Source organism: Dipodomys ordii, unplaced genomic scaffold (assembly GCF_000151885.1).
Source record: "Dipodomys ordii isolate 6190 unplaced genomic scaffold, Dord_2.0 Scaffold50, whole genome shotgun sequence".
Classification (NCBI taxonomy): Eukaryota; Metazoa; Chordata; class Mammalia; order Rodentia; family Heteromyidae; genus Dipodomys; species Dipodomys ordii.
The window spans coordinates 590,801-618,095 of record NW_012267266.1 but is presented as its reverse complement, the minus strand read 5'-3'; the positions used below and the strand labels follow the sequence as shown (position 1 = coordinate 618,095).

General features: G+C 38.9%; 1 protein-coding gene across 4 annotated transcripts in view; it reads left to right on the top strand.

Annotated features, from left to right (window-relative positions):
• Arhgap26 (Rho GTPase activating protein 26) overlaps positions 1-27,295 on the top strand; it is a 462,007-nt gene that overhangs the window by 207,352 nt on the left and 227,360 nt on the right. For all 4 annotated transcript variants that reach the window (XM_013020413.1, XM_013020415.1, XM_013020414.1 and 1 more), the window contains one exon: positions 18,115-18,151. In XM_013020413.1, coding sequence (XP_012875867.1) covers positions 18,115-18,151 — 37 coding nt within the window. The remainder of the gene's footprint in view (positions 1-18,114; positions 18,152-27,295) is intronic.

The window sequence follows — 27,295 nt, the reverse complement described above, 5'->3', positions numbered from 1 at the left end:
ATAAATACCCTCTATACACACACTTACATCTCCTTGGCCAGCCCTGCTTTGAATTTCTCTCTCTAAGGAACACAGTGATTTTAGCTAGGGGAAAATTTTGCCCCCACACATTAAGTAATAGGAGAAGAATGGACAACTAGCACCACAAGCTACCATTACCTATGTTACTTGTTTCTAAGTGATGTTCTACAACTATAAGCACATGAGTAACTTAGAAACTCCTTTGATCATAGGAAAATTGAGAAACGTGTAAATACATAGATTTCCCATAATAGATAGGAGGCTCATGCATTCAATGAGACATCTGAATGGGCTGCTTCCTATGATTCTTTCATTAGCATAAATTCAGAGATGTGTATTTTCTTGCTGAACATATATACCCGGTTTTGACTTGTTTTCCATGAAAACAGAGCTAATTTATACTTCTGTTAACTTCATATGGAGATGTCCATTTCCTTGGGAAATATTTATACAGATAGTACCATTTTTAAATAAAATGTTCTTCATTAAAAATAATCCTTGTTTAATTTCTTGTTTATGTTTAATTTGAATATTCTTCTTGTGCAAATAGATTATCCTTTCTAAATTGTTTTCTTTGGCATATTTTACCTTTACTTTGTCATTTGGAAGAACCACTTACATTTTGGTTATGAAAGACTTCATATATTCTACCTTAGCTTGAATGTGTATCCTCATTCTAAGATGAGTGGATTTTGGCATCTAAGAATGATGTAAAGTAGAGATCTCTCTTTTTCTTCTCAACACTACTTATTTAATAATTTGTTGTTTCTCAACAAGATGATGTAAGAAGCAGAGTAGTGAGACTTCTAATCACCTGGAGTATCAAGGTTGAATGCCATTGCAGAAACTTAAGTGAGCTGCCATGCTATAATAAACTGTTTTTCTTATGGCTCACAAACTGCTGGGAACCAGGAAATTTGGGTTCCAAGCCTGGCCTTGATGCTGACTGCTTAACTTCCTTAGTGTGAGCACAACTATAAGTGAGCAATTTAGTACTTAAAATGCCGGTAGGCAGATGGCAATTTACTCTTCCCAGATTTGAAGAGCTCTTTAAGTTCTAAGTTCATTTTTAATTACAAAACTATTGTGGATGATTGGATCAGCACCTTTTAAAGTTAACATAAACCAGTTTTGAGTTGTGCATATACAGCACATCTGATACAGTTGGCATGGCATGGAATTCACCTAGTATTTATTAAATCTTTACCATGTGCAAGCCCATGGTATCTACAGTGTTGAACCTCTTGACTTGCTATATTTCAGAGGGGAAGAGTTCAATGTGAGCTGTGAACACATTGCTATTAAGATAGAGGTGCATTTAGGTGGAGAGGAAGGCAGTTTTCTAGAAGAAGTACACATAAAGTAGGATAATGAAGGGTATATCACAGGCAGAAATGGGTAGAAGGGCTTTCTTGGCAGGAAAATGGAAATGAGTACTTTAGACAGGAACATGTAAGAAATAGCCAGCAATTTCCCATTACTGGCCATGATGGGAGAGTGGGAAATAGACTAGGACATAATGATGACTAGCTTCCTAGAGGCCTCACAAATCTATATATTGTGCTATAAGAGATGATATGAACATGAAAGTTTCTGAGCAGAAGTGATTCTAGAACTGTGGCCACATACAGGATGTGCTTGCCAGGTGGGGATAGAAGTGAAACCAGTGTAAAGGCATTCTAAGCCCCATGGGCTTTCCTCCCACACAGGATGATGAAGTCTGGAGAGAAAGGAATAGATTTGCCCATCAGGTTGAAAGAAAGATCTTTTTATTATCACTCAATTAGATGTGAGAGTGAAAATATGGACTTAAAGATGTTAGACCCAGGGGCTGGGAGGTGGCTCAGTGGTAAAGCGCTTGCCTTGCATGCCTGAGGCCCTGGGTTCGATTCCTCAGCACCATATAAGCAAAAAGAAAAAAGCCAGAAGTGGCACTGTGGCTCAAGTGGTAGAGCGCTAGCCTTGAGCTGAAGAGCTGAGGGACAGCGCCCAGGCCCAGAGTTCAGGCCCCACGACCGGACCAAAAAAAAAAAAAAGATTTTATACCCAGCTAGAAGTGACCCCATTGACTAAGACAGTGATTATGAATGACTGTTGGCTCACCTTTATTACATGCCATATGTGGTGTTGGCTTATCCTTCAGTTGAGATGCTACAGTCCATTTTATAGATGAGGTCAGTGTGGAGCTGGGAAAGTAGTAGTTACTGTAGGAACATAGATCTGGGTATTTTATATTTTCTGTTCCATGCACTTGACATCAGCCAACAAAAAGCAACTATTAACTTGGATTTGTGTTCACTAGTTATAACGTCATGTTCCTCCCACTGTCTCAAGAAACCGTTTTGGTGATGATAAGAGAAACAGATACTGGACATGGAAAGAGAAATAGATAAGATTCAGGGAAATTCCTAGATGGAAATATCCAGAAAAGGTCAAAGGGTTAATATAGTTTGACACCATCTGCAGAGAATTCTGGGAATGGGCAAGATTTCTAAGTGTTGGGTACACAAAGAGAGAAATAAGTGATCCAAGGAAGGAGCTTTGGGAATGTTTGAAAAGTAAGTTATGGATCCGTGATAATGTATTATTGGTGGGAATGTTAATTGGTGCAATCATTCAAAACTTAGTAAAATTAACCATGCATATTATCCTGAAACAGACTGGTGGAACTGCTCAGTTCTGTTGTGGTAGAACAGAAACCAGCCATGGACAGTATAAAGTGCATGAATATACCTGGTTACACCCAAAATTATAAATACAATTTTGAACTTACATATATTAATGTATGCATACAATATATGTATATATGGATATGTATATCTACATGTATACATCTATGTACAGTTGAGCCTTACTATTCATGATTATGGATTTGTGAATTTATCTCCTTGCTAGAATTTATTTGTAACCCTAACGTTGGCTATTGAAATGCTTTTGTGATTATTTTTGTACAAATGTAGGGTAGTAAAAAATTTGGATCATGCAACATTTATTTTGTCAACTGATACCACATAAGCTGATGCTTTGCTTTCCATTTTCAACTCTTAGTTATATGTCCTTTTTGTGTTATATTGAGGGTTACTTTTTTGCTTTCATTTTTTTCTTTTTGTCTTTTCTGTCTTTATTATGTTATATATTATGCCATTATATTAATTATACATTATATATTTGCTATTATATATAAAATATGCTATATATTTAATATATAACATATTATATATAACAATTATTATTTGCTTAAAGATGTCCTAAATGAAATATTAAAGTGATATCTAGCATTCTGAAATGGAAGACAGCTGAAATATACTTTACGATGTCATCTAAAGATGCACATTAGATAATGTTTGTTTAGGCATGAGCATACTGTTGATTCCAACTTCAGTACTAATAATTTGAAAATGTAGTATTTCCTAATCAAACATTCTTGTTTCACAGTGCCAGTCCCTCAGGGTTTGAGAGGAGAGCTGGTGCCTTCATCAGGTCACCCATTGCCAGAAATGGCATACTGGAAATAAGTGTTCTACCATGGGAATTATTGGCTTTGCTTTTTCCTTTTCCCTCTCCTTCCTTCCAGTTCCCTCCCCTCCCCTCTTCTCTCCTTGTCCAATTCAGGTCAAAAGTATGACTTGTCCTAATTTCTCTTATCCTCTCTTCTGAACTTAAGCTTTCTCAGTAGCCTTTGGCTGGCTGTGATTGTAACTGGAGCCTGATGGATCTGCATAGCTCTCTTGAGAGAAGAAGTGAAAGGCTTGGGTTAGGCATTTCATGCTTTTGATGTGAACATAACACTCCCCTTTCCTCCAGGTCAGCTTTGAGCCATATTACTTCGTAAGCTGATTGATCTCTGATGGGTAGCCTTCCAATGCAGCCTCCTTTTTACTTTGTAGTGCTTGCTGTTTTGCTGAAATGCAGGTTTTTCCCCCTAACCAGTTGCCAGCAAAGCCAATTTATTTGTTTGCTGATTCGATTTGAGTTTTTTTTTACCCTAATATGAGATGAAACTCTTAAAGTTCATGGAAATCCCATCAGGACTTAAAAGTAGTTCACTTTCATTGGTGGGGTGTTAAAAATGATCGGCTCTAGAAGAGTTTGGAATTTGAAAAGCTGGTCTGTTTTATGTTCCTCTTCTGATGACACATTAGGAAAGTAAGACGTAGTGCCAAGGTGCTTGATCAGGAACATACAATAATCAGTGACTCACTAGTCAAGGCCACCATATTTGACAGCATCTTGGAATCCCTGCTCTTTCAGATCATGGCTTAGTCAGCTGAGTACCTGAGAATTAGCCTTGAGTATTAATATGTAGGCCTTCATGATACTTAGCACCCTTACCCATTTGTCCTATGAGCTGAAGGGATAGGTGACAGATGGCAGTGATGCTAATATTATGAGGACTCTCCACGGGCATATAAGTCTATTTCATAACATGAGGACTTCCAGATAGGGAAGAAAGTTGGAAAAGAGGGAGAAAGAAAAGGAGAATGAATGATGGAGGGGGTAACAATGTTTGACAAGATATGTACTCACTACCTTACATATGTAACAATAACCCTCTGTATATCACCTTGACAATTAAATTAAAAAAAACACAAGTCCACATAATGCATTAAATGCATACATTATTTAAAAACAAAGAAAAGGAGAATGAGTTGGTGAACTGGGAAGATGCTACTTATTTCTAAATTTGTGTTTTAACTTTGTGAATTTCAAATCTGGGTTGTGACTAAGAACTACCTATAAATTATGTTTACAAACTTGTAGAACAAAGGGAGTTAATTCAAGATGTATTATAAACATGAAAGCTAAACTTACAAGGCTTTCCAGAACAAAACATGAGACAAAATCATTGCAATCTATGATACAAAAGGTTTCTTCAGGGCTGGGAAGGTGGCTCAGTGGTAGAGCGCTTGCCTTGCCTGCCTGAGGCCCTGAGTTCAATTCCCCAGCACCACATAAGCAAAAAGAAAAAAGCAGGAAGTGGTGCTGTGGCTCAAGTGGTAGAGTGCTAGCCTTGAGCTGAAGAGCTGAGGGACAGTGCCCAGGCCCAAAGTTCAGGCCCTACGACCAGACCCCCCCCCAAAAAAAAAAAAGGTTTCTTTTAAAAATAGTTCTGTGGTTGAAAGCTAGCCTTGAGCTGAAGAGCTGAGGGACAGTGCCCAGGCCCAAAGTTCAGGCCCTACGACCAGACCCCCCCCCAAAAAAAAAAAAGGTTTCTTTACAGGATACAGAAAGCAATGACTCTAAAACAATAAAATAATACCAAAATAGCTTTATTAAAATTAAAAACTGTGCCTATCAAAATATACTGTTGTCAGGTGCCAATGGCTTATGCCTGTTATCCTAGTTACTCAGGAGGCTGAGATCAGATGATTTTAGTTTGAAGCCAGCCTGGATAGGAAAGTCTTTAAGACACTTATCTCTAAGCCAGAAATAGAGCTGTGACTCAAGTGGTAGAGAGCTAGCCTTGAGCAAAAGGCCCTGAGTTCAGCCCCCCCAGTAACACTCGTCTCTCTCTCTCTCAGAGTAAGTAGTAAAAGTTTGCCAAGCAATCATGAGTCTTTGAGTTCAACTTCCAGTGAGAGAGAGAGAGAGAGAGAGAAAGAGAGAGAGAGAGGACTTGAAGAGGCCCCACAAAAAGAAAGGTTAAGAATGCCTAAATAACAATGAAGAAGTGCTTGATGTCGTTAATCACTTAGGAAACACAAGCTAAACCCATAGTGAGATACTATTACTGTAGGCAGCCATCCCTGAAGACCTCACAGACACTGTCATGTACAGGAGAAGGAGGTTTATAAGGATGTTTATCAGAGGGAGTGGGAGCAATGTGGCATCTGCTCCTGTCCAGGGGAATCATTGTAACAGTGGGGCGAGAGGTGGGAGGTACTCTGCATGGGCAGCTAGGTCTGTGAAGAGAAGGAATGCCTGTCTATCCTGGAGCAACTGGTGGGAGCCTGGAAGAGTTCTTTGTGAAGGGCAGGGTAGAGTTCAGGTTTGGGTGGAGATGGTTAGCAGGTACAAGCTGCTCCAGGAAGTAAAGTAGGAGGGGCTGAGGACCTGAGGTGGAGGGAATGCTAGCAATTACATTCCACCAGAAAGGCTGAAGTTAAAATACTAAAAATGTTAAGCAGGGCACAAATGAAGTTTCCTTCCATACAGAAGGGAGTGTGAAATGGTGAAAAGCTGAGTACTTTCTAATTCAATAACAATAAACAATATATAAAAAATACAAATACCTACCTTATGGTTTGTCAATTGCAATCTTACGTACTTTGCCAAAAGAAGTAAAAACAAAGGTCCTCCAAAAGATTTATACCAAAACATTTTGAGAAACATTGTATATGAAACCAAAGACAGGGGAAAAGCACCAATGTGCTGATAAGACTGACAATTTAGATAATAAAATACTATTCAGAAGGAACCCAAAGTATTTGTTACAACGTGTATAAAAATCTCAAATGATTTATGTTGAATAAGACATTGTATCCATGGAAGAATACATACTACATGATTTCATCTTTATCTTGGTCTAGAATGACCCAGTCATGGTGGGAACAAACAGATCACCTTGCTGGGGTGGGATAGGGTTGAAGCAATGTGGGGAGAGTCCTGGAAGAACTAAGATGATGGAAATGTTTCTATATCAGTTGGGTTTTCACTTATATAGGTGAATGAAATTGTCACAATTCATGATTGACATACTTGAGAATTGTTCATTTCATTGTATATTAATTTACCTTAAAAGACCGATGATCAAATACTGAGCTGTAGTAGTTGATGATATGCACATTGAAATGTTTTGACTCACAGTGCAACTTGTTTTAAAAGAAAACAAGAAAATAGATGGATAATGGAGGGATAGCTCTGTGATAAATAATAAGGCAAATGCAGCAGAATACAAACAACTTTGTGTGTGTGTTGAGACTTTTCATAATAAGTTGGTGGGCATTGGGAGTGAGTGCCGTTCTTGCTGGTCTGTCATGCTCTCTATCCATGCTCAGTCAGAAGTAGAGTGAAGTCAGCCTGAGGTGAGGATAAAGGGGTAAGGTCCATGGAAGGAGAATAGACTAAATTTCTCTAAGGAAGAGTGAGTGAATGCTGGGTGCCTAAAGAATAAGGAATCATTTCCAAAAATGGAATAATGCCAGCCTTGCCTGGAGCCTGTGGCAAAGCCCAGAGGAGTCTCCATTAGCTCTGAAAGCTTAAAAAAAGATGTATTAGACTTTGCCAGAGAACCATGCAGACGTTCAGGTACAGAGAACAAAGAAAGGTTTATTGCTGGGAAAGGGGGCCAGCAAGACTCTACAAGGGAAAAGTGAGAAGCACCAGCTATTGCCTGGGGTGACCTAAATAACCTAGGAGGCTTAGGAGGAGCTAGAAGGGGCTAGGAAGTGGAGACCCTGGTGTGGATGTGTGGGCCAGGGGCTTCATCATGGCGGACTAGGATTTATAGCTGCCCAGACCTGAAGGTCACTCTAAGGGGCTGTTATTGCCTTATGTGGTGGTAGCTGCCCAGAGAAGTACCATTCCGAGGTAAAGGGGGTTGGAAGTCAATTATTTATTGCCTGTATTACATGGGCATAGTGTTGCCTAGGAAGGAAGCATGCTAAGCTGCAGAGAAGGGAAGAAGCTATGGGAAGGGAAATTATTTTGCTAACAAGCTCTCTTGGCCCCTCACACTGTGTGGAGGTGGGGAAGACTTAGTCTAAGAACTTTTAGCTTACATAGAATGAGGAACAATTCTAGTTCTGAAGATCCATTTTGAAAGTACCATTATGCCTTTTGTGAGAAAACACCAAGACTCCTGGTGCCATCAGAGATGGGGATTTCTTCTCTTCCCCTTTAGTTCAGAGCAACAGAATAAAAAATGTGAATAATCTCAGAACCTCAGGTGCATGATCATGGGTTGGTATCAGGATTATTTCTAGATTTATGGTAGAAAACTTAGCTTTAAAAATGTATTTGAACTTATAGCCACCAATGGCAAGTGAAGAAGACAGAAGTCCCCTTTCTGAGTGTGAATCTGTAGGGATAACAAGAAGTACTTTGAGTTAACTTTGGCTGACTTCAGTTGGATTCCAGTTACATTGTGGACAGCCCAGTGCCCTTGCTTCAAATCCTCTGAGGAAGGATCAGTGCCGCACTGACTCACATGCTTTCTGTGGCTTCTAGTGGACAGGCCCTGCTTGGACAGCAGATGGATTCACAGGCCTCTACTTTGGGACCCTGCATACTGGGCTGAGCAGTTTCTCCTTTGCAGATTTCAAAGCATAAAAGAACAAGGTTTCTTCTCTTGTTAGTGAGTCTGTGCAGACCTTTCCAAGGACATGGGGGAGGAAGGGGAATGAATAAAGGCATTTGTGTTCAGTATTGCAGTGTGTGTGTGTGTGTACGCGCGCGTGAATATACAGGAGATGGTCTTTTCTCTCCCTATGGACTAATGGGTTCATACCCACTTTTTCATGTTGCATCAGCATGAAGCCTAGAAATGTAAGAACCAGAATGTGCCTGGCATTGTGACCCGACTATATCCTATATACATGTCAGCTCCCCATGAACCATCTGCTTAACTCTTGTACATTTGACTCTGACACTTTGACTATGCTCTTTCTGCGGCCTTGGAAGTTTTCCTAAAATGCTTTTTTGATTTCTACATAGATTTATTTTTTTCCATTTTTGTTCCCAGTTTTTGTTTATATTGGCTGTGATACTAATCTTCAGTTGAAAGATAGGGAAGTTGCTTATAAGGGTTTTTTAGGATTTCTGAATATGAATTGCAAGGAAATTGCATAACATTGCAGCGTTTCCTCTTCTTGTTTCTTGCTTGCTACCCAAAATACAGTAGTTCCTTCTAGAAGCTTGAGGAAATTTGGCAGATCCCTCTCTCTGATGGTCTGTTGTGGTCTAGAGAGTCAATGTTATGCTGATTTGAGGTTGGGTTTTTCTTGAGGTCAAACAGCAAAGCTTCCTGAATAATAACCATGGTAACAGTGTTTATGTAACACAGAAATCAAAGTCTTGGGGTAGGAGCACCCACAATAATCTGTGTTAATAACCCCAGAAGCATTTTGTTCATCGGATACAATGTGAAAATACATGGCCCACCCAGTCCCTGGGCATCTGGGTATAACATTACCACACACATACTCCAGGGGGAGCTGTTCAGCCTTTCCCCTGGAAGCTATTGGTTTAATTGGTGATTTCACAAAGAGCACAATTCAAAATGTGAAAGCATTGCTATAAGGGTAATTTGCTTATCGAGGTTATTGTGACCCGTTTCTGACCCAAAGAGAAAAACTAGATAGGTAATGTGCATCCTCTCTGTCTTAAGCCCCTGTCCTTTAATCAGAACAGTTTCTTGGGTACTAAATATGCGCTCAGCCCCACATTTGTTACCAGTTAGACACCTCTCTCCGCCCCATAGACGTGTAGGAATAATCTTGTCATCAGGGTTGGAGATTGTCATCATTGGTTGGAGATTGGAAATGGTGAGGAATGAAAACTTGCGTTCAGAAGTGTTAAGTTCTATAGAACGAAGTGTAAAAGCTATTGGATGTCAAAAAAAGGGAAAATGGAGGATGATCTGCAGCCATCAAATAAACTAGGAAATCTTTGTAGGGAAAACAAGGAGAAATAACATTTTTTTGAGCAACTTCAGGCACTGAGAACTCTTTCTAATTCTCTTAAGTGCTCTCATAAAGTATTATTACTTAGCTCTGCTTTGCCATGAAAAAGAACAGACTCAGACTCAGAAATGTTAAATGATCATCTAAGGGCATGCTGCTCAAAAGTAGTAGAAGAAGCTTAATGCTAAGTCTTTTGCTCACCCACAGCATACTTGTCTCTACATCTCTGCTTCCATCTAAAGCCTATAGAGGTAAAAGGATAAGTTAACAATGATTAAACTCCAAATGTGGCTAACTGTGTTAACCTAAGAATGACCAAAACTGCCTTGTAGATGGAGGAGGCCTATTCCTTTGAGTATGAGTGACTTAGCCAGCTACATTGCTCTAGTGGACATGCAGAGCTATGCACTGGCAATTGCTTATAGCATCTGAAACCTGCCTTCTCGAGTGTCCACCCTGATCTTCACCTCTCGTCAAGGAAGTGGGCATTCTTGTACATGGTAGCTGGAAGCTGGAGTTTGAACTCAGGGTCTTTGCACTGCTCTTTAGGTTTTTTTGCTTAAGACTAGTACTCTACCCTTTGAACCCCAGCTCTACTTGTAGCTTTTTGGTGATTAATCAAAGATAAGAGTCTGAGGGACAGTCCTTCCTGATCTAGCTTTTTATTGGAATTCTTAGATCTCAGCCTCCTGAGTAGCTAAGATTACAGGTGTGAACCAGTGTCATCCTGCTGACTTAACATCTTTATCTGACCAATGCATTTTTCTCATCAACTCTAGTGTGAGAGTTTAAAAAATTTCCAAGTTCTCTCTTACTCCTTTTACTCAAACCCTGTCCATCTAAGCAATTCTTTTTGAGTGGCCTGCTATATGCCAGATACTGAACCCTGTTTACATGTAATTCTGCAGGCAAGAATAAGGTCTTGACATTTGTTCAGGAACAGGTTATTGGAGGTGCCACCAAGTATATTTTCATTGGCCTTTCTTATGAGAGCCTCCCTAAGTTAGTAAATGCTGAACTGGCACAGTAGAAAAGAAAAGCCTAGAGAAATGCTGCTCTGAGAAATTGACAAGAGCACATTCTGATAGGAGAAAGGAGGACCATTGCCTAACTCACAAGTTCTGTCTTTTTATCCTCCAAGTTGAGGTGTATTACTTACACCTGGCTATTCACACTGGCTGTATCACTCCCATCCTTCAGACTCCAACAGTTACTTCTTGAAAGCTTTGTCAAGTGTGGCTTATTGGCATCCCTGGGAAAGTCTTCCTGATCTAAAAATTCATGTGCATTATTGTGTTTTATGTGTTTTCATAGACTTGAGGTGACTTACTAGTAGCTTCTCAGAAGTGTATTAAAAGTCCCTAACTTGGCCCGGCAATTAGGGCTTGCTGAGAAATTCAGCTGCCACACCATTTTCAGCAGCCCTGGCCAGTTCTGTCTGTTTGTGCTCATTGATTTTTGGGAAGGATATTTTTGAGGCATCCTAAGTGTCTCAAGCTGTTTGTGGTTTTCCTTTGGTGCCATCCTGTATTAATTGGAAGTTTGTGGGATTATTATTATATTTAAATTGGGTGGCAATTCTGTTCTTACATAATGTGTGCATTGTTGCTGTGTTAATTACTGTCTAGCTGCTGTTAAGTTCTTCATTAATCGCCAAGCTATTTTTCCACTGGAAGATAGGACTGGGTGGAGAGGTTGTATGAAGTTGTGGTTGCGTATAGATTGTAGTCTGTAGGACTCAGCCTGGCTCTGTAGTTGCTTGCCATGTAAGCTTTGGAAGGTTAATTAACCTATAAGATGCTATAACATAGGAATGGTAGGATAAAATTAAATATTTCATGTAAAATGCTTACCTGATGCATAATTAGTAGTGAAAAGGTAATCAGTGGTGAATGGTTATTTTTATTATTGAATAAAGTATTTTTAAACTGACAATTATTGCTCTAAGCATTGGCCTTAGATTATTTCCTTGCCTTTCTCTTCCTTAATTAATTAGTGTTAGTTGGTATATTACAGTGCTAATGAGACCAGAGCCTTTGAGTCTCTCAAACCACATTCCCATTCTTAGCTATTTATCCTATCAGAGGGAGGAACCTTCCCTCATCCTCATCAGGGAACATTTTTGTTGTTGAAACAAGAAGTATGAAGAGAAGGAAAGAATTGAATTGAAACAATTGAATGCTCTGTGGGCCCTTAAATTTGCATTCCATGCTCTGTCTACAATATTCTATATCTATCATTCCATTTCATTCTCATAATACTAGAAGGCTGGCAATATTAATATTCCCCTAGCGATGTTAAGTGATATGGGTGTAGAGTTAACAGATGGCAGAGCCAGACTTTGAAACTGAACAGTAGATTGCTACAGACCTATTGCCATAAATAGGAAGAGGATACAAATAAATGTGGGGGTCTGCTTGTAAATTCCTCCTTAGGCTCAGTACTTTGGAGCCTAAGGAGGGAAGATCATGAGTTTGAGACCAGCCTAGGTTATATCTTGAGTTCCAGGCCAGTTTGGCATATTTATGAAAACCCAACTTCAGAACAACCACAAAGCACAAGCTGTAGTGATGATAGACTCTTTGTGTCTCAGCAATAAGGAACAAGATAGTACCCAATAATGTATATCCAGCCTGTGAAATGCTTTCTCTTTAAAGTTAACCAGTAGCTCTGTTCACAATGTCTCTTTGCTCCTTTATTAGGGGAGCATCCCAGTGGGAGGAGCTTAGGTATCCTAGACTACATGGAAGAAACTGTAGAAATTGGAGTTTGGGATGAAATAGGTAAAATAGTGCAGTTTAGAGAGGAACAGCAGTTTAAGAGAAGTTTTCTTATGAGTGGTTTATCTAATACCTCCATTGTTGCACTTTCTGAAGTAAAGTGTGGTGTGGACAAGTACAAAACCAGCTCTATGTCAAAGGAAAAGTTAGATTGCTGTTTAATTATTGTTTTACTTAAGTCCTTAATTTACATGTTTATAAAGAAGTGCCTCTGTGCTTTCTCAGTATGGCTTGGGTAATGGTAATAAATGTTACCCATAGAAAAATTCTGGGAATCTGAATGACTCTGTGTATTTTTTCTCTTAATTCTCTAGGGATATGTAAATTAAATTGGCTCAGCAGTGAAGGGAATTAGTTGCAAAATCGCATCTTAGTACAGAGGAGGCATATGAAAGCTTTCTGTACCGTCTGTTGATTTATTAAATTATGCTCCATTGTAGCTTCTGGGTAAGGACTCATAGAATTGAGATGCCTAGTGATTTATATTAAAGACCTACTTTCCTGCCCTGGTAATTATCTTCAGATTGGAGCTCTGTGGTTCAGAGAGAACATGGAGTGTTACTTCCAGCTTAGTTGCCAGCTTGGTTACAAGGGTTAGTGGTGAATACTTCTGGCTAGACTCTGAAGGCCATTCACAGTTTCATTTTGTGTCTGACTCAAGACAAGTTGTTTCTTTCAGTGACTCACTTGCTTTAGCTGCCCAAGGTAGCTCACCACCACCACCACCATCACCACCACCACCACCATCATCATTATCATCATCACCATCATCACCATCATCATCATCATCACCACCACCACCACCACCATCACCATCACTACCACTACCACCACCACAATGCTTTATTTATTATATGGTTACTGGTTAAGTGCTTAGAGACAGAATATGGGAATTGCCACATGGATTGTTCTCAATCCAGCTGCTTCACCTAGGGCAAGTGACCTTACTTCTCCACTGCTTCAGTTTCTCATCTGTATGATGGAAACACTAAGAGTGGTATGAGGACTGAACAACAGAATGTCTGTGGGATTCTTGACATGGTATCTGACACATAGAGCATTAATTTGTCCTCATGAGAATTAGGAAGTTAATCATGTCAGTTGAGTTGAAATTACTCCTAACAAACTCACAGATGGATCCTGATCAGATAAAGTTAACATGGTTAATTTCTTTCCTATAGTAGCATGTATTTGAAAATGAATATTCATTGGCATTGCTGCTTAACCAATCTTCATGTTCAGTATTCAGCAGGAACTGGAGCATAGATACATTGAGGAACATAAAATCACAGAGCCCGGCTTTCACTGTGGCCAGGTCTTTCAAGTGGGACTCGTAGATATCATAGACTCATAGACCCAGCTTCAATTAAGTTGTTGAAAAGGCACATTAACTTAATTTCCTCCTAGAAGCCATTATTCAGGCATTGTTAAGTGACCCTTCCTCGTTTGACTTGATCTGGATAGTTGTATTCTGTCTTGTGAAGATAGAGTTCTTAGGAGACCTGTCTGAAAGCAGGCATGTGATAACTGTTAGTCACAAGCCAAAGCCACGGACAAAGACCTTTCACAGGACATTGCTGTGGCTTCTGAGCCTCAGTTTGATGCTTGTGGACAGCCATGAGACCTGTGAACAAAGGAATGCCTGGAGGTGACTAACGATTTTAAAAAGGTGAAGAGAATGCCCTTTGCTTCCACTAGTATGGAAATTATTTATGAACCAAAACACTGACCACTGGAGAAGCTTGAAAAGTCGTGTGTTGGGCTGGGAAGGTGGCTCTGTGGTAGAGTGCCTTGCATGCATGAGGTCCTGGGTTTGATTCTGCAGCACTACATAAGCAGAAAAAGCTGGAAGTGGTGCTATAGCTCAAGTGGTAGAGCGCTAGCCTTGAGCTGAAGAGTTGAGGGACAGTGCCCAGGCCCAGAGTTCAGGCCCCACGACCAGCAAAAAAAAAGTTGTGTGTCTAGATAGGTAAAAGTTGATTGGAACTTTTGGAACCTGTAGAGGCAAGGTAGATTAGTACTCTACTTAGTAGCTTTGTGGCCTTGAACAAATAATGGGCCTCCATTTCCATATCTGTAAAGGGAAATTTACACTAGTCTAATCTATGTGGCATTCAAAGCAAAATTAGGTGTTGTCATGGGGAGTACTTGATAAGTACTTGGTAAACACAGCCATTCCTACATAGAGCTATTCCTGTGGTGCCACATCTGGCCTCTGCAGTAGTGAGGCTGTCCATCCTCAACCTGGAACTTCCTTGTTGGACCATGTGGTCACTTAGTTATGGAAGCCTGGTTTGTTTGCTTCATCTCAAAACTCATTCTTTTTGGCTCATTTATAGAAAGTAGACATAGATTAATGGCCTGGCCTCAGAGGATTGGGCAGCATATGTTTCTGGTGCTATTGGCTCATTGATCACACCTCTCCAATTCAGAGAATGACTGGATGTTTGAGGCAGAGGTCTCCGAAGACCAAGGAAGCCTTGAAGGAAAGTAATTTGGCATAAGTTCACTTCCTAATTAAGGAGGGTTGGAAGCCCTACAATTTACTATTCCTTCTGCGTTTACCCATTTTTAAATAGGAACATGTTTTTCTTGGATAGAAAGTTTTAGTTCACAGGAAAATGCAGTGATCAAGGATAGCTGAAAAAATAACTTGCCAAAATATGGTCTCTTTCCTCTCTATTACCCAGCATTCCAAAGTTATGCAAGACCAGTTGTCATAGGTCATTGGTCATGGCTGTTAACTAGCTATCCATTTTAGTCACAGGATATAAAGTCTTGCTTTCTTCTGCCTGTCCTCATCATTTACTCTTCTCTGCCTTGCAGAGCTTGCCAACCATGTCCTTCTCCTTCCACATGCCATTCTTTTTTGCATCTCAAGGATCTGCTGGACATTGGTCGCTAGGTCTTCCCAGGGAAATGCCCTTTCATCATTATGGAGTCCTGCAAATACCACTTCTTCAGAGAAGTTTTTCCTCATGTCAGGCCGATTGTAACCATTTCTCTTTTCTCCATTAAACTTAGTTTAAATAAATCATATTTATGAATTTGTTTCTCTTTTCTCCACCAATGGAAACGTTCCTTGAGACTAGTTCATAGCTATCCTGTCTATTTGTATCCTTAGCACCTAAAACATTGCCTGTTTTTTTTATAAGCGTTCAATAACTGTTCATTAAACATACACATAAATAGGTGCCAGTGGCTCACACCGGTAATCCTAGCTACTCAGGAGACTAAGTTCTGAGGATCACTGACTGAAGCCAGCCCAGGCAGAAAAGTCTGAGACTCTACCTCCGGGATAGATAGATCTATCTATCTATCTATCTATCTATCTATCTATCTATCTATCTATCTATCTATCTATCTATCTATCTCTCTCTCTCTCTCTCTCTCTCTCTCTATCTATCTATCTATCTATCTATCTATCTATCTATCTATCTATCTATCTATCTATCTATCTATCTATCTATCTATCTATCTATCTTCTCTTGTTTGCTAGTCACATAAGGAAACTCAAAGAAGAAAGGGAAGGGCTGTTTGGTTGCTTGAAGTCTTAGCCTTTCTCCCACCCCCCTTGACATTCTTGTGCAGGTCCTATGGAGCCCCATTTGCAAAACACAATCAACAGTGTTCCCTCTGTTGCACATAATAATTGGTACTGCTGCTGCCAGCCTCCACTTACATTTTGTGGTGACTTTTGTTTGGCTTATTCACCAAATTCTATAATGGCTAAGTCTTTTTTTCCTCCAGTAATATAGGCCAACCACTGCATTATCTTTGTACTATTTTAATATATTGCTCTTGACCCAATCTTATTTGATTTTCTCAGCAGCCGTAGGAGTGGTAAGCAGGATAACTATTATCACTTCCATTTTGTAGAAACTAAAGGTCAGCCAAATGAAGTGAACAGTGGTGAACTCCAGGCCAGAATCAAAGTCTTTTGACCCCTAACCTTTGAAGTATGTGCATTGATGCCTGTCTTCAGACCACCCTTCTTAAATATTACAACCCATTCTTTTGTCCTCATTTTTTTGACCTTTGGAAAAAGACTATGCAGCTAGAGTTTTCTTTAGAAAATAGAAAATAATAATACAGTGAGGTCATCTGTTGTGTTGGAAGTTTGACCATTCAATGACCTCTTTGTGCAAGTTTTTCAATATAGAGATAAGGCAATAAAGTGTAAGAAATTTAGTGAAGCAGCCAGGGTGAAGGTAAAACATTTTTCAGGTTCTGACCACCCATTCCCATTCATGTTTCATAGCAAGTAAGGACATTTGGGTCTAGTGGTTCTCTTTTCAGGGATAACATGCTTTGTTATATAAGTGATTCTTACCAGGAGTGGCCACTAGAATCACTTAGTATGTATGGATAAAGAGAGAAACTTAGCTTATGGTAACATCTTCACCCTATACCTTTCCATACCTACAGAATCATCCTTCAAAGACGGATTTGACATTATGATTTTCTTCTTTTCTCAAGCAGATATTTCATCTTGTTAATATTTAATGATGACAGAATATTGTAGATAAATCAAAAATGGCCACAGATTAAATCCAGCCTATTACTTGTTTCTGAACACACAGTTTAGACTCCAGTTAAGGTGAATTACTATTCCCCTTCCAAATATATAAAAAAATAATTCAATCAGATTCTTCTTGTTGGTAAATTTAATGTTTCAAAAAGTCTTGATTATTATACTTTTTTAAATGTCAAAATTATTTGTTTTCTCTCATTATATAACTACCTTCATAATGTTTTTTTTGTTGTTGTTTTGTTTTTGGTCCAGTCGTGGGGCTTGAACTCTGGCCCTGGGCGCTGTCCCTCAGCTCTTCAGCTCAAGGCTAGCGCTCTACCACTTGAGCCACAGCACCACTTCCGGCTTTTTTCTTTTTGCTTATGTGGTGCTGAGGAATCAAACCCAGGGCTTCATGCATGCAAGGCAAGCACTCTACCACTGAGCCACCTTCCCAGCCCCTCATAATGTTGTTTTTGCCTGATCTTTCAAGGCCGAAAATATTCACTATCTCATCCTTTTTGTAGCTTGCTGTTTCTACTTTATTGCAAGTCATGTGTTCTTTTACTATATTGGGTTTTTATTCCTTTTGTACTTCTTGCAAATTTAATGTAAATTTTATGTGAGTTTAATGTAAATGTCATGCATCTCCATATAACATTCAAATTTACAAAAGCATATAGAATAAAAATGGCTAGTACCTTTCTTCAGTGTTAACATTTGACAGTTTATGATGTATCTTTTCCCTAACTTAGTCCCTAACTGGATATGGGACCTTAGTTCCCCTCACTATGCCTTATATTCTCCAGCTATACAACCATGATAATAACAGCTTCTACCAAGCAGGATTGCTGTGTAGATTATGTGAGATAATCCACATGAATTGCTTAGCACATTGCTTTGTACACACTTAACGCTTAGTGATTTGTAACTAATTTGAAATTCCTTCCTTTTTATTTATACATAGCATTTAGTGCTTTTTTTAGGAAAGATTTTTTTTTTTAGAATACAATTCTATATGTAACTTTGATTCATGTACATTTAAGACTTGTTAAAGTACAGAGAAGTAAGTATCAAAGGAGTTTTTATTTGGGGAAGAAATCGTATTGCACATTTTGTGGTACAATGGAGGGTGGTATGAAATGCATACAAGTAAATTTCTATTTCTGTTTTTCAGGTCTACAACTCAAACAAAGACAGTCAGAGCGAAGGGTGTAAGTATGATTAGATCATTTTCTTCAGCTAGTGTTGGGAGGGGCTTTGAGAAGTTGCTACTTGGGGGGTGAACCACCAGGAGGTGCTGTGGGCACATGGGGGGGTCAATCCCATTTCCCTAGTGAAGTTGGAGATGTTTCCTTCCCTCTCACTGCTTTCAGAGGACTACCATATTTAAATAACCCCACTTTATATAGCATTCTCATATAGATTATCTCTCTTAATACTAGAGAATCTTAACGTTATATCACCAATCACCAAGTCAAGTTTATCTACTGATACTTCATACCCCAAGAGCTCTATGTTCTAGGAGAACCAAAGTGTTGCCCAAAGGACTGGAGAGACGATGACTGTTGTGGTTGATGGCTTACTAACTCACTTTGTTTTGTGTGTCTTTGGAGAGGAAAGAGTGGAAATGGGAAATGTAATGTTGTTCCTCTTCATAGAAATGCCCCTGGCCAGCCTCTGTAGAAGATCTATCATATTCCCCTGCTGCAGGAGCTGAGCACTTTGGTAATCATGATTTTCAAGGGCATAGGTAACCTTGTTTACCTTGTAGAGGCCATGAAACAGTAATGAAAATCCTACTGACAAAGTATTTGGGCTGATTATCTCCTTGATGCATAGGAGAGGAAAAAAAAATAAAACAACACGAAGTCCTTCCAGGTTGTTACAAGAATACAGAGGAAATCCTGTCCCCTGGTTTCAGATTTGCTTTGTAAAATCCACTTGGAAAACAAATTTAAAGGTGGACCTAGATGAATTTCAGTAGTGTCTGGAAAATCAGCCAGATAGTGCCTCTTCCAATGGACAAAAGAATGAGCTTAAAAAAAATAGAAGATGGAGAATTTTCTCTCTTTCATTTCCCCCAAAATACAGATTTTTTTTTAGAAAATACAAATGCAAAGTATACAACATAAAATATTCAGTAATCTGGAATTTTGGAATGACTGCTGTTGATAGGTTGAGAAGCCTTCTGAGAGAAAAATGTGATTTTTATTCTTCTTCAAATATTAAATGAGGGAAAAGATTTTAAATATTGAAGGAAATGAAGTATCCTCCCCTTTTACCCCTTCCTCCACTGATTGCAAAAGGATTACTGTAGAATATCTGAGGTAAACTCTACCCACAGTGCAGCAGTGAAGACAGGGACGCTGTTACATAGCTCATAGTAAGGAAAATAATGGAATGCACAGGCTTAGAAATCCACCAGCTCTAGAAACTCAGGAGTCAGGAGCCACTGAGTAATAGTGGATGCTGTTTACAAGATGATAAAGCTCTGGAGTATTGGCAATACTTCCCTCAGTCTTCTGACGATTTGGCTTCCCAGGAAAGATACTATCAAGTTGGACTAGCTTGGACCCACCTACCTTGATTTAAAGTTTCAATAGTACTTCCTGAAGTGAGAACCGTGTGATTTACTGAGAGAAAGTTGGGAAGCTATTAGGAAAATAGGGATAGATACCAAGCAGGCAGAACTAGCAGATGCCTACACCAGACCTCATTGTGGGATATATTGCTTCTATAAGGACCAAAGAGCTGCAAGAGATGTTGCAGTGTGTGTAAATAGAACCAGAAGTGCACTTCAACCTTTTAACCATACAAACCTGCTTCTCTCTGCTTACATGCCAGCATATTGGAGGGTTATTTGGAATTATTCTATTGGTATGCATACCAGTTGGTTCTGCCATTTCTGGAAGCATTTCTGGACTACATTTTAGAAACATTTAAAAAATGTTTTTTTTTTTTGTCCTCAAGTGCAAAGATTTTTGTTCCAAACAAAAAGCTCTCTGAAGCATTTGATAATAATGTTAAAAAGCTGAAGTCAATATAGATATCCAAAGGGAGTCTGATCAGATAAATGTTGGAATTATATACAGCCTTTATAAACAACAAGAGATCTTAATATATTTTTAGAAGTGTGTTATTGATTGAAGTAGGCAATGGAACAGTGAATATAGTGGAACAAATTGTTTAATCTAAATATTTGGTATAAAATATTTGGAAATATGTTTTATCATCACACTATAGGAGGATGTGGGTAGATTATTATGAGTCATCAACTTTGTAATTGAACTATTTCTCTGAAATGCTCCTTCTCTAAAATTAACATGTATTTTTGTGGCAATAGTAAGTGGCAGCTTACTATGTCATAGGAATAGGGATTTATTGCATCCATTCAGGCTAACTGGATAGTTTTAACTAGTTTGGTAGATGAGGAAATGGTCTAGTAAGCTCAGGGAACAAAATTTTGATTAATTTTTGTCTGGCCTCAAAAGCTCTACTGTTAAACATAGAGTATTATTTTACTTCTGTTAATAGAAGAACAATACAAAAGTTTCATTTTGGAAAATCCAGACACTTGTGCAACATTGCACAACTTCTGGCATCCTATTATGTGCAGATGGGGGAGGTGTGCTTGCATGGGGTGTCTCATAGCCCATTAATTGCTAGCTTTTCTATCTTGCCAGCAGGAGAGTAAAGGATGGGGTAAAAAGTATTGGCTGTCTTCCACGAGTAGTTTAAGTAGGACTTGGTTTTTTTTTCATTTTTTAAATAAATTTTTATTGTGAAAATACTGTACGGAGGGGTTACAATCACATGAGCAAGGTAATGAGTACATTTCTTTTTTTTCTTTCTTTCTTTTCCGTTTTTTTCTTTTATTGTGAAAATACCGTACAGAGGGGTTACAATTACATGGGCAAGGTAATTAGTACATTTCTTATCAAGCATTGTTGCCTCCTCCTTTGTTTCCCCTTCCCAACCCTTCCCATTCCTTCCCTTACCCCGCCCCCCTCAAGTTGTAAAGTTCGTTTTACAACATAACGTCTTGTACATTTCATTGTTGCAATGGGTCCACCTGTATCCCTTTTTAAACAATTGGTTTTTCCCTTCCCCTCCACAAATTATACCAATATCAAATACAGTGAAAACAGGAGTTATACCATGGGGGAGGGACATACAAAACAACAAAGAAATATTTTATAAATATGTTAGACACAATAGCAAGAAAGAAAAAAAAAACATTTGAGTCCTTATCTTGGGGTTCATTTCGCTTAACATCAGCTTATCTGACCATTTCTGCTTGTCTCAGACATATACTAGTTATTGCAAATAAGGGAAACCATGGAACCTATGTTTCTTTGGGGCTGGCTTACTTCACTTATCAAGCATTGTTACCTCCTCCTTTGTTTTTCCCCTACCATCCCTTCCTTCCCATCTCCACAACTACATTCCCACTACCCTTCCCTTCTCCTGCCTAAATTGTAAAGTTTGTTTTTTGACATAGTGTCTTGTACATCTCATTGTTGTAATGGTTCAACCTGTATCCCTATTTTAACAATTCATTTTTTCCCTTCTGCTCCCCAAATTATACCAACATCAAATACAGTGAAAAGAGGGTATACTGTAGGGGAGGGAGATACAAAGCAACAAAAAAATCACGTGGTACCTTATAAATACATTAGAAACAATAGCAAGTAAGAAAAAACCACTTGTGTCTTTATCTTGGGGTTCATTTCACTTAACATCATCTTTTTTTTCAAATTCTTTATTGTGATTAAGTGGTTACATAATTTCCCAAATTTCACAGTATTGTGGGATAGTGATGCTTAGTTAAAGTCACAAACACATTATAACTTTCATGGGACAAATTGTCTATCATGGTCTATAACATTTATGAGTTCTATGAGCTTTGCAATGTAATCCAACACATCAGCAGAGCGAAGGTCAAGAATCATATGATTATCTCCATTGATGCAGAAAAGGCTTTTGATAAAATACAACATTTATTCATGTTAAAAGTCCTAGAGAAAATAGGAATAGAAGGAACATTCCTTAAGACAATAAAATCCATATACAACAGACCAATAGTCAATATTATACTTAATGGAAAAAAAACTACAACCAATTCTTCTAAAATCAGGAACAAGGCAAGGATGCCCACTGTCTCCACTCCTTCTCAATATAGTCCTGGAACCCTTAGCCAGGGCAATAAGGCAAGAAAAAGACATTAAAGGGATCTGCATAGGGAAAGAAGAAGTTAAACTATCCATTTTGCAGATGACATGATACTATACCTTCATGATCCCAAAAACTCCATCCCCAAACTCTTAGAAATCATAAATCACTTTGGTAAAGTAGCAGGATACAAAATCAACCCACAAAAATCAGTCACCTTCCTGTATACTGACAATGTACAAGCAGAGAGGGAAATAAAGGTAGCAACCCCATTCACAATAAACTCCTCCAAAATAAAATATTTAAGAATTAACCTAGACAAAGATGTAAAAGAACTATTTAATGAAATCTTAACATCATCTTATCTGACCTTTTCTGCTTGTCTCAGACATATACTAGTTATTGCAAATAAGGGAAACCATAGGACCTGCGTTTCTTTGCACCTGGCTTACTTCACTTAATATTTTTTCCAAGTCTTTTTCCCCCATTTGTAAGGTAGGACTTATTTTTCTAGGGCTTTGTTATCCACTGATTTCTAGGATAGCAAAAGTAAAAAAGTACATGTTTGGTATGTGTGTGTGTGTGTGTGTGTATGTATGTGTGTGTGTGTGTGTGTGTGTACATGTTTTAAAAACATTAGTATCCCTCTTGCACATCATGCAGTTTCTTACCCCACTTCCTCCTGGGAACCAACTCAGGGCCTTGGGTCTGCTTAGCAAGTGTTTTATCGCTGAGTGACACCCTAGCCCCAAAGTTGTCTTGTGGTGCCTATTTATTCTAAGAACTTCCAGTTTTAGCCCATGCCCACCTCTGTGACAGGGTTCACCTGACAGGTAGCACTATTGCTTAGCGTCTTACTAGTTATGCAGCCCTCTTTCAGTTCTTGTCACAATCTGAACTCTTGAAGGTAAGAAGCCGGTATCATAGGAATTTAAGAACAGGGCATTGCTCTTTACCAAATTCCAAATGTCTAGCATCTAAATCCTACATGTCTAGTGTTTTGTTTTCTAGAACATATTTTGGATGAGTTTGAATGCAAACATTTTATCACTGAGCCAGAATGTTCTGAAGGGCGGATCATTTCAGACACTTGTAGATTCCTAGCTTTCCTCTGGAAGTTTTCCTCAGGGAAGACAGTGCCTAAGGGGTATAAGACAGGACCATGAATAATGTCTGTCAGCTGCTGGTATTTTCCAAATGGCTGAGTTGCCAAGGAGAGAATGGCTGCAGATAAACACATGCATAGGACCTTGCAGATCTCTTTTTTCCCCCTCTTTCTCTGTTCTCTGTTTTTATTTCAGGTAGAGAGTCTTAGTCATACTCCCCTGCTGCTGCCACATTATCACAAGTCCCTTGATCCATTAGTTCTCTTTTATATTTCATTTCTTTTATTTTTCCCTTTTATATCTATCTCCTACTTATATTGCTGAACTCCCCTAGAGGCCACTGTTGTAGTGTGTACTTTTAAAGTGCATTATAGAAAGTGTGTATCTTTTATCTGTCTGTGTTTTAAAGTTGTATCAGTGGCTCTGTTTATTTTATGTTCTTTCTTTACCCTCTACCCCCAGGATTCTGTTAAAGGGAGACATCCATATCTCTTTGTACCTTCTTTGTATCATTACCTTTTTGATGGTTTCTGATTGTGGCCTATTCCATAGTTTTATCTATTTTTGCAGACATGTATATCATTTCCCCATACCTCCAACTTGTCACCACCATAATGAACACTCCTGTACATGCCCTTCTGTGTAAGAATGTCTTTGGGTGATGCTTTTCACATTGCTGATCTGTGTTCTCATACTGCTCTCCAACTTTGGTTGGTCCAAAGTCCCCTCAGCCATACATGCAAATTCCTCTATCTCTGTCAACTCTTACTGCTCTTTGGCCTTCTGATTTTTGGCCATTCAAATAGATAAAGTGATAACTCATTGTTGTTCATTTCTTTGCTAATTAATGAGTTTGAGCAACTATTCACATGCCAATTAGTTTCCTAGGTTTTCCAATCTGTTATTTGCCTGCTCATGCCCTTTGTCCATTTTTGACATCAATTTCCATCCTTTTCTTGTTGATTTGTAATGTTAAACTTTTAGACATTTTATTTTATTTTTGTACTGCTAGGGATTGATCCTAGAACCTTATGCATGCTAGCCAAGTGCTCTCACTCTGATATATAGCCCCAGCTCAGCTTTAGATATTTTAAATATATACCATCCTTCCATTTGCTATTAATAATATTTATGGTGTCTTTGACTAAAGAGTTCTGTTTTTTATGCATTCATGATCTATACATTTTTTTTGTCATGTATGATTTTCAAGTAGTTTTTTGAAGAAGGCCTTTTTGATCCATGTCAAAGATTTGCAACTACCACTGTTATTACATTTATAAGTATGTCTTTTAGTGTGTATTTCTAATCCAGCTGATACCACCATTCTGTGTGATGTTTCATGAAGAATCATTCTTATTTATATCCATACAAGAGTCAGTTTTTCATGAAATTCTCCATTCCTTTCTTCCATCGATTAGTGGTGCTAGCTTTGTATGTTGGATTTGTATATCTAAGTCCTTCTTGCCTTCCTTCCTTTTCCTTTGTGCCAACACTTCTCTTTTTAATGTAATTATAAGGAGCCAAACCTTAATATCTAGTAGTTTAAGTCTCCTCTTACTGTCCTTTTAAAGGGCTGACTTAGCTATTTGTAGACTATTATCCTTTCAGGATAAATTTAATATGCTCCTCAAAAAAGTAATTTTCATTTAGTATTATATTGAATTATGTAGATTAATTTTGGAGGAAATAAATACTTTATAATAGTAAGTCATATCTTCCACGAGCTTTGAGCATCTTTTCATTTCTTCAAACTTTAGTGAGTGTCTATTGAGTTTTTGCTTTTTTGTTTGTTGTGTTGGTCGGGAGGCTTGAAGTTGGGCTTGAGTGCTATCCCTGAGCTCTTTTGCTCAAGGCTAACACTCTGCCACTTGAGCCACAGCTCCACTTCCTGCTTTTTGGTGGTTAACTAGAGATAAGAGTTTCACAGACGTTCCTGCCCTGTCTGGCTTTGAATCATGATCCTCAGATCTCAGCCTCCTGAGTAGGATTACAGGAATGAGAGATCTTACATGTTCTTGGCTGGCTCTGAATATGAAATTGAGAAAGTAATCTGCTGTTTTGCCAGTCCTATGAACCTGTCATCATGACTTCTCCTCCCACTGGAGAATCTTCTCTGGTTGCTCATAGAATGTGAAGAATGTGGATCTGTTACCCGGAGCAATCGTGGTGCTTATTCTCTCACCTAGTGGAAAATTGGAAGGGAGGAAATGAGAATATAGATAGGGAAGAGGATGAAAGTGTATTTGTCTTTGACTTTCATTACTGAGGAAGTGACCACTTGCAGAGTCACCAAGACTTTACTATTGAAGGGTGGAGCTCTGCACTGGGCATGTAGTCTTCTCCTGTCTACCCTGTTTTCCTTTCCAATCTCAATGTTTGTGTCCTGCAGTCTTCGTGTTTTGTTGCATACCCAGCCCTGACTGATATTTCATTCCCCAAAGAATCATTCCATATTGAAATGAGCCAAGATCATAAGTAGGAGGGCAAGTCAGAAAGTGGCCTGTTCACAGTGCAGGCTGTTCTTTCTCTATAGCCTCATCTGAAGTACAGAAAATAATCAGAGAAGATACGCCAGTCCAGCGCAGGAGAGTAAGGGAATGGCAATATCTTATCATTTGAGCTGATCTCTTGCAAGACCAAAGTTAATTACTGTTAACTGTCTACTCAACTCTACAACGATTAGTTAGCTTAAAAAATGCTGCTCTCCCTCTGCTTCCAAGCTGTTTGAAGGCCGAAGGCTGACGGATTGGGACAGAGAGGACCCAGTCTGCTAATCTGGTCTTCATTGTGCAACCTTCCTCAATATAGGAGTTAACTCAAATCCACAGGCTAATCAGACTATGTTCAAAGGAGTATGTCTTCATTCTATAGGCATGCCTTGTTTTGCACATGAGGGCACAGCACTGCCAATCATCTTAACTTTTCAGGATGGCATTGCAGTAGTTTACTCTACTTCACACTCTTGTTAATAATCTTCTCTGTCTCCACCAGAACCTTTAACAATGAGATTAAAGAAAAGATGAGTGCCCAGGTTTCCTATAGCTCCTCATTCAGTGAATGTTTCTGGTACTTTATTGTGGCAGGTTGCACTGAGTAGTAAGATTGCTTATAAGTAGAGCTGATCTCTGCCCTTACGGAAAAGTATATGATCTGCCTTGGAGGCCCAGAGTGCTGGAAGACAGGAGGCAGATGGCCCAGTCCCACTGGGAGTGTGTTTTATATTCATGCTATTTACATGATACCCCAAGTGCAGACAGAATGCCCAGAGCCGATGGGACTGAGAGTGAGCTCAGAATGGGATTCCAACTAGGCTAGAATGACTTAAAAAATAGCAACTTCCTTCCTACCTTTCCAACCTCTTCATTCTTCATATTTCGCTCCCTTCCCCACTGTATCAGGGTTTGAACATAAGGCCTCCTTCATGAGTGCTCAGCTGGTGCTCTACCACTTGATCCACATCCTTCTACTTTGCTTGTAATCTAGTACTTCACCCTCCCCCATTATCATTTGTAATGTTAACTCAATTATGTGACCTTCTAGACAAACAATTTTCTGTGTTGTATCCGTAAACTTCAATCCTTTTGTTGTTGGTGGTAATGTTTTTGTGATAGGCTCTCATTATGTAATCCAGGCTGGTCTTGAACTTATCCTCCTCCTGCCTCAACTTTTCAAGTAACTTCATTCTCAAGGATGTTTAAAAATGTTTTTTCAGCTGGGCACCAGTGGCTCATGCTTGTAATCCTAGCTACTCAAGAGGCTCTGATCTCAGGATTGTGGTTTGAAGCCATCCTGGGTGAGAAAGTTTATGAGACTATCTCCAATTAATCACCAAAAAGCCAGAACGGAATATATGCTCAAGTGGCAGAGTGTCCGTCTCGAGTGAAAAAGCTAAGGGATAGCACCAGGCCCTGAGTTCAAGCCCCATTACTTTGTGTGTGTGTGTGTGTGTGTGTTGTACACACGCATCATATATACATGTATATACATTTTCTCTACTGCTGTAAAATAATATGAATTGTACAATATTAAGGAAATATTGTAGTGATTCAAAAAATTCAATAAAAGCAGCTAATGATC